Source organism: Lemur catta, chromosome 2 (genome assembly GCF_020740605.2).
Source record: "Lemur catta isolate mLemCat1 chromosome 2, mLemCat1.pri, whole genome shotgun sequence".
NCBI classification, from domain to species: Eukaryota; Metazoa; Chordata; class Mammalia; order Primates; family Lemuridae; genus Lemur; species Lemur catta.
Genome location: NC_059129.1, coordinates 22,987,509 through 22,995,518, shown reverse-complemented (window position 1 = coordinate 22,995,518; position 8,010 = coordinate 22,987,509). Strand labels below are relative to the sequence as shown.

The following is an 8,010-nucleotide window of genomic DNA, read 5'->3' as shown; positions in this document are numbered from 1 at the left end:
ATAATATCTAACACAAAGACAAGGGTGTGCTTTAGTATAGAAAGTCTTGATAGATATTATTCTATATATTATGGTGTGTATCTCTACAAATTCAAAATTACGCTCAGCTCACCAATGCAACTAAAAAATAAATGATTATTTTTATGTAGCACACTCAGGAACATAACCCCTATATACCTCTGGGATTGTTCTGATGCGTAAATCATTAAGACAACAGATATAATAATCTATTCCCATATTTAAAAGCTTAATATCCACAGTTGATATAGATACCCTTTATAATTAAGCATATCCTACAAAAATATATCACTCTAGCACTCTATTATCCTCCCATCGTTAGTGTTAACAGAACCAGCTTTCCCTAAATCTACCAAATTGTCAGAATTTCAAGTTGGTGTGGCGCTCTGCAGATGGTGGCCACGACTGCCTGGTTCAGGGCTCTTCCACACCTGGAACATCCACAGGTTTTCATTCCCAGATGTGTTCTGACTTCTTGATGACTTTCGCTCTCACTCACCCATACAGTTTCTCCCTGGTGTGAATTCTGTGATGCCGAATGAGGTTGGCCTTCTGGGAGAAGGTCTTCCCGCACTCGGAGCAACCGTAGGGCTTCTTTCCCAGGTGAGTCCTCTTGTGGATGATGAGGCACGAGTTCTGGGAGAAGGCTTTCCCGCACTCGGTGCACCCATATGGTTTCTCGCCCGTGTGCGTGCGCTGATGCAGAATGAGGTGTGACTTTTGGAAAAAGGCTTTTCCGCACTCGCCACAGCCGTAGGGCTTCTCTCCTGTGTGGATCCTGTAGTGTATGATGAGGCAGGACTTCCGGGAGAAAGATTTTCCACATTCCTGGCAGCCGTAGGGCTTCTCCCCAGTGTGAGACCGGTGGTGTTCCACGAGGCGTGACTTGTGGGAGAAGGTTTTCTCACATTCCGAACACTTATAAGGCTTCTCTGCAGCACGAATTGTCCCAGATCCAGAGAGGCCTGGCTTCTGGCAGGTTGTGTTACCAAGACTGCTGCCTCCACTGGGTCCTTCTTTTGTGTGATTTCCCTGATTGCTGAACCCACTCCCCTGCTCACTGCACCCATAGGCTCTGTCACCCCTGTGGACCCTGTGATGTACGATGAGCTGTGATCTGCGGGGGAAGGTTTTTCCACACTTGGTGCACTTGTGGGGTTTCTCACTGCTGTTGCTTCCCTGACCTGCATTAAGGGCTTTGTCGTGGCTTAAAGCTTTTCTACACTGGTTACATTCACGTGGATTCTCTCCAGAAGGCGGAGTTTCAAGCTTAGAATACAGAAATAAGTTCCCATGTCTGTCACACTCAAATCTCCTTCTTGCAAGGTATGCAGTAGGACTGAAGTCCACATTGCATTTCAAACTCTTTCCACACGACTTACATGTGTGGGCTGGTTGTCCTGAAGGGATGAGGTTTGTGTTCTGATGGGAATTTTTTCCAAGTTCATTGCATCCTTGGAGATCTTTTTTGTTCACATTTTTCTGGTTTAGGTCTGCATCACCCAAACGTTTGTCTTGGTGTTGCTGTTGTCTACCTACTTGCCAAACTTCTAGAAAAAAATAAATGACATAAACTTGTTAATTGTGCTAGTATCATATCACAAAATTAAATTATTTCAGAAATGTTTGGGAGGAAGATTAATTTTGTGCTTTTGAGCCTAATTGTCCAGGCTAAAATAATAACTCCTCCACGACAACAACTTTCTAGTCACTTGGATTTTGAAAAGAAAAAAAAAAAAAAGAAAGACATAGGAAAGGGATAAAACATCGATGAATGTAAGTAGCTTTGCTGTTATCGAGTTTCACACAGGAGACTGGCAGAAGAAACAGACGAGTCGAAGTGAGCCAGCAAGAGACACTGCAAGGGAAGTGGCTTTGAGGCAGGGACGTGTCGATATGAACCAGCTCACTGAACGGCATGCAAGGGGGAGCCCCTGATCTACAGTGGCCCCCCACTTCCCTGATGGAAACACCGTGGCTGGTTTTGAGTTGCCACAATGATGTCGCTGAGTGCACAGCTGGGAAGGTTCCGACATAATTGGCTATGACAGGCCAGTCCCAGACAGCTCTGGCATATCCCCGTGTGAGGAGAGAGACATGACAAGAACAGCCCATCAGATGAGGGTATGCATTTAGGAAATTTGAGCAAAGATTAAAGAAAGACTAGAGTTTCCAGGGGAATGGAGAGAGAAGAGTGTTTAAGAAATCTGAGCAAGGGACTCAGGCTGAAAGAGGTGAAAGTTATGCCAGTCCCTTGCTGAATTCCTGGGGCACAGGAAGTCTCCTCACTGTCTGCACTTCCTGTGTCCTTTCCCCCTTAAGCTCCCTTTCATTCTGCATACCAAGTTAATTTTCTCAAAGCATTACATCCTTCCTTGTCTATTCTACAGTGATTTATCCTGCCATGGACCTATACATCTTTATTATGTCCAATCTAAGGACACGAGAGTAAGTACAAGCCATCCTGGCCCCAGAATCAGGTTCCCTGCTGCTCTGACGCCCGTACCGCCACTTCCTCCAAGGACGCCACACCTGGCTGGCAGCCAGACCCTCACTGGGCCCCTTTCTATATGCCTGATGGACTCGGCTTCAGACCAGGCTCCCACTAAACCCACACATGTTGTATGTCCTTGGACATGTTGGTTTTGACACCACTGTGGAATCCACTTTGAGAATCTTAAATGGCAGTCTTCATTCTGTACTTAGATCCTTATATGCTTGTATCTTTACTTACATTTTAAACCAAAAACTCTACCTGCTGTTTCACCTATGGTACCCCTGCCACCCTTCTGTTCAGAAGCTCAGTTCCTGAGCCCAACTGCTGAATTCCCAAGAGGTAAAGACCATCACCTACTGCCCTCCCCTCATCAAACTGTCTGGGGTGGGGCCCAGCCGGGGGTATTTGTAAAGCTCCCCACGTGACTCTGGTGTGGATCCCCAGTTAATAACAAATGCCTGGCAAAGAATCCCTGTCCTGGAAGGAAAGGAAAATCCCTCCCTTGAAGAGAGATTGCGTGAGCACCCACCGCAAGCTTCCCATGGCAATGAGAACAAATGAAAGAAAGGCTCTGCTCCGCGGGGTCTATACTGAGATGGGGGAAGCTGCACTTACAACTATGAGGCAGAATGGGACCATATTACATGGTTTTGAAAGAAGAGAAATTTAAAAGTCATATAAAAGGTAACACACTAAGGCTGGGTAGCAGAGTAACCAGATGCATTAAGTAAATGAAGTTTGCATTAACATCCAAGATCAACTAGAACCAGTAATAGAATCGGGAGAGCCAACTAGTAATTAAACCCTCCAGGTATATGATATGTGAGAAGAAACAGAAAAGATGGAAAGAAATTAAAGGAATTTCTTTTAAAAAGGACCTACAGGGCTGGGTGCGGTGGCTCACGCCTGTAATCCTAGCACTCTGGGAAGCCAAGGCGGGTGGATCATTTGAGCTCAGGAGTTCGAAACCAGCCTGAGCAAGAGCGAGACCCCGTCTCTACTAAAAAAATAGAAAGAAATTACCTGGACAACTAAAAATATACAGAAAAAAAATTAGCTGGGCATGGTGGCGCGTGCCTGTAGTCCCAGCTTCTCAGGAGGCTGAGGCAGAAGGATTGCTCAAGCCCAGGAGTTTGAGGTTGCTGTGAGCTAGGCTGACACCACAGCACTCTAGCTAGGGTGACAGAGCGGGACTCTGCCTCAAAAAATAAAAAAATAAAAAGGACCTACGGGATTAGAAAGAGAAGACAGCACAATGAGAAGATTCTGTGGCCCCGTGGTGACTAAGCTGTCCTAAGCCAGAGCATGCAAGAAAGAAATAGCATCTAACAGAAAAGACGTCCAGCTCCCAATAACCTAGCCCTTTCATTTTCTATGGCAGAAACTCAGCAATCAACATGAATAAATGCAACACAAAGGTGAATTCTAAAGGACACAATGGTGATTGAAAGCCATCAATTTGCACTGAAGGGCAGGAATGGCTGTCACCTGCTTGCAGGTGTGAAGGAGCAGATGGGAACTGAAATATAGGTGTAGCAAGTAAGTTCCCAAGGCATCTCACAGTGAAAGAAAGGAAGAGAAAATATTAAAAGAAAAATAAGTGGCACAAAATAACAGCTATTTTAAAACAAGGCAAACCTATGAATCCCTGAACACAAGGGAAAGCCTATTCTATAACCAGGGGAAAAGGGTAAGACAGATTCTAGAGAAAGACTGAACAATCAAAGTCTTGGTAGACACCGCAGGGCAGAATAAAAGCATAAATAAAGACAGACTACGTCTTTCTCCACAATCCAGGGAGAGGAAAGTAATCGTGTAGCGAATGGTGTGTGCAGGTGGCAGGATCACTTAGGCATCTCGAGGTCTGGGGCCACATGTCCACAGCTGCTTGCAAAGGCCCAAGGCCGTGAAGAATGGTTGCCTGGAGTAAAGAAAGCCCCCGAGGTCCTGCTCTGTGGCACCTGCAGGCTGTTCACTCACCTGGGAAGCTCCACCTGCGCATCTCCTCCTTCTCCACCCATGGCTCTTTCCCCTGCTCCAACCTGGAGATCACAGCTGGTTTGCTGACTTGACACCCTGTTCGTGAAAAATAGGTACAGGATTTGTGCCGAGCCAGGTCCTCTAAGCAAACAGATGGGACATCTCGGCCAAAGAACAGATGTCTCACTTGGGAGGTAAATTCACAAATAATCCAAGTGACATGGAGGCTCTGACTGCTGAAACCCAAGGCCAAGCGCTTTTAGAACCTAAGGTTTCCTGGTTTTACAGAACTGAGCAAGGAAAGGAGCTCAGACATGGCCTGCGGACCACCGGGAAGCCGTCCTCACCTACGGAGACCAGGTGGCTGTAGTTCTCCAGCATCACATCCCGGTACAGGCTCCTCTGCGCAGAGTCCAGCTGCTGCCACTCCTTCCGAGTGAAGCCCACAGCCACATCCCCGAATGACAGTGACCCCTGGAAAAGCACGTTCCTGATTAACCTGGAGTGGTCGGCACTGAGCACCACGGCAAAGGCGTGGAGATGCTCTTACCACCTTCGGAATCAGCCTGCCCTGTTTTAAGTTATATAGGAAGCTTAGCACACCCCTAACTTTGTACCACACTTTGTGGGAGAGTTAAAAAAAAAAATCCTTAAGAAAAGAATCTCACTACTGGGTCTCCATTTGTTCCTTCAGTGAGCGAGCACCTACTGAAGACCTGTGTGCTGCTGGCGTCCTACTGCTTTGGGGAAAGAACTGAACACATCGCCCCTGTTCTAAGGTGCTTAGAGTCCGGTGGGACAAGGAGAATGTGAAAGCTATACAGTAAGATCACACCAACGGCCAAGACACAGTGTAGTTAAGTACACCACGAGCACAGTGCTTCAAAGGAGATCACGTTCGAGCAGAGTCATGAAAGATAAACAGTGATCTGACATCTGCAGGATATTCCTGTCAACAGCCCTGGCACAAGCAAAGGAGTCACTTCACTGCAAAGTAGGGTAGGAACTGCAAAGAGGTGAGAGTGACAATGTAAGGAGTAAGGCGTGTGTGACAGATCACGCAAGTAGATCACAGGAGAAATTAAGTTTTTTTTTCCTGTGGGGCATAGGGACTCCCACATCACAGTATTTACAGAGAAAAAGTACAAAAGATGATCTGATGGGGGTGGAGTCACTGGAAGGGAGATGTCATAGGAGATAAATTAGGGCACAATCCTAATCTTCGACGTGAGACGGTCACAAGGCAGCAGCAAGAGGAAAGCAGAGAAAAGATTTCACAGATAGAGTGGGGCTTGGCTTGCCCACCCCTTCTCTCCATGAATTAAAGGCCCAAATTTTACATTTTTAAACTTATATCTATTAGAAAAAAAGAGAATATACTTGTGGACCAGAAATGAGGATTTAAGTCACAAACGACAAAGATCATAAAGGAAAAGGTGGGCAGTTTTACCTACATCTTAATTTATACAGAGGCCACTTTAATAAAAGTTAAAAGCAAAAAAAAAAAAAACAAATTTTTAAGAATGTAAGTGACAAAGGATTAGAATTGGAAACAGGAACTCCAACATACCAATAAGAAAAGGACAAGCGCCCGGGCGCAGTGGCTCACACCTGTAATCCTAGCACCCTGGCAGGCCGAGGCGGGCGGATTGTTTGAGCTCAGGAGTTCGAGACCAGCCTCAGCAAGAGCAAGACTCCGTCTCTACTAAAAATAGAAAGAAATTATATGGACAGCTAAAATATATATATAGAAAAAATTAGCTGGGCATGGTGGCACATGCCTGTAGTCCCAGCTACTCGGGAGGCTGAGGCAGAAGGATCGCTTGAGTCCAGGAGTTTGAGGTTGCTGTGAGCTAGGCTGATGCCATGGCACTCACTCTAGCCTGGGAAACAGAGTGAGACTCTGTCTCAAACAAAAAAAAAAAAAAGAAAGAAAAGAACAAGCAACTCTACAGAAAAATGCATAAAGGATGGAATAGTCAATTCATAGAATAAAGAAAATAAATGAAATGGTGCTCAATGTAACTATTAATAGGAATAGGAAAAATGCAAATTTTCAAAATAAAAAAACCCATTTGCATCTATCCAATCAGCAAACACATTTTCAAGATATTTCACAGTGAACAACCAAGAGTTCCCAAGAATGTGGGGAAGAGGGAAGCTTGAACCCTACGTGGGAGCGTACACGGATGCACGTACCACAGACAGCAACTTAGCAACACCTAGTACGAGTGAAACGCCAAGGTTTCTGATTTTAGGTGTATCCTCCCGAAACTCTCACAATGCTAGTTGCCCAAAGAGGGAGCTGAACAAAGATGACAATGACGGTGTTTGCAATAACAAAAGATGAAAAGACAGCTACTATCTCAATCTACAGGGGCTAGAATGAAAGAACCTGACCTTGACCGCTCTTGGAAACACAATGGTGGGCAAAAATAGTACACTGCCGGATATTACAATGATACCATTTATGAAAATTTAAAACCACTGCAAACTCTACAGATTATTCAGATACCTATCTATGCAATAAAAATATTAAAAATATGAAGAGGAGTTGCAATGTGTCGCTTCAGCTGGGGATAGCGGCGGGAGCGGGGGCAGTGGGACTTGTGGGACCGCCTGGGTTTGTGAAATGGCTGCTGACATTTCTGAATCCAGTGGGGCTGATTCCAAAGGCCACCCAAGGAACAGTGCCAAGTTAGATGCCGATTACCCACTTCGAGTCCTTTATTATGGAGTGTGTTCATTACCAACAGAGTACTGTGAATATATGCCTGATGTTGCTAAATGTAGACAATGGTTAGAGAAGAATTTTCCAAAAGAGTTTGCAAAACTTACTGTAGAAAATTCACCCAAACAAGAAACTGGAAATAGTGAGGGTCAAGGAACAGCAAGGGAAGAGGAGGAGAAGAAAAAACAAAAGAGAGGTGGAAGGGGTCAAATAAAACAAAAAAAGAAGACTGTCCTACAGAAGGTTACCATAGCCAAAATCCCCAGAGCAAAGAAGAAATACGTGACAAGAGTATGTGGCCTCGCAACTTTTGAAATTGATCTTAAAGAAGCACAAAGATTTTTTGCTCAGAAATTCTCCTGTGGTGCCTCAGTAACAGGGGAGGATGAAATTATCATTCAGGGAGACTTTACATATGACATAATTGATGTCATTCAGGAAAAGTGGCCAGAGGTAGATGATGACAGCATTGAAGATCTTGGAGAAGTAAAGAAGTGATTTTGAAAATTTGTTTGTATTTAATGACCTGAACTGAAAGTTGATACAGCCAAAGGGGGAGAGGCCTTTTAAATATATATATATATATTTATTTATCCTACAGTAAAACTGTAGAGCACCCTCATCCTTGGCGTTTTCACTGTTCCGTACAAGGCTGCTTGTTTTTTTATTGCCAAAGTCTAATAAACAGGGGAGACTGTCATGCTTATGCACAAGATAGAATTTAGTCAACTAAAAAATTTTGGTCATTTGGTACTGACTTTTATCCTTCACTCTTTTTAACTTT

General features: G+C 44.6%; 3 protein-coding genes across 3 annotated transcripts; 1 reads left to right on the top strand and 2 right to left on the bottom strand.

The window, feature by feature from the left end:
- Positions 1-513: 513 nt before the first annotated feature.
- Positions 514-1,208, bottom strand: LOC123632008 (zinc finger protein 260-like). The gene is made up of 2 exons (XM_045542143.1): positions 1,085-1,208; positions 514-950 (listed from the first exon to the last, which is right to left on the bottom strand). The coding sequence occupies exons 1-2, from the start codon at positions 1,206-1,208 to the stop codon at positions 514-516; spliced, it is 561 nt and encodes a 186-aa protein (XP_045398099.1).
- LOC123632007 (putative protein ZNF815) lies at positions 1,138-5,259 on the bottom strand. Its single transcript, XM_045542142.1, is given in 5 exon segments — positions 1,138-1,304; positions 1,306-1,568; positions 4,496-4,591; positions 4,843-5,009; positions 5,234-5,259. Coding segments are annotated over 5 exon segments (630 nt in total). The 3' UTR covers positions 1,138-1,226.
- Positions 5,260-7,046: 1,787 nt separating this feature from the next.
- On the top strand, positions 7,047-7,806 carry LOC123631529 (density-regulated protein-like). Its single transcript, XM_045541260.1, has one exon. The coding sequence runs from the start codon at positions 7,128-7,130 to the stop codon at positions 7,722-7,724; it is 597 nt and encodes a 198-aa protein (XP_045397216.1). The 5' UTR covers positions 7,047-7,127; the 3' UTR covers positions 7,725-7,806.
- Positions 7,807-8,010: the final 204 nt, after the last annotated feature.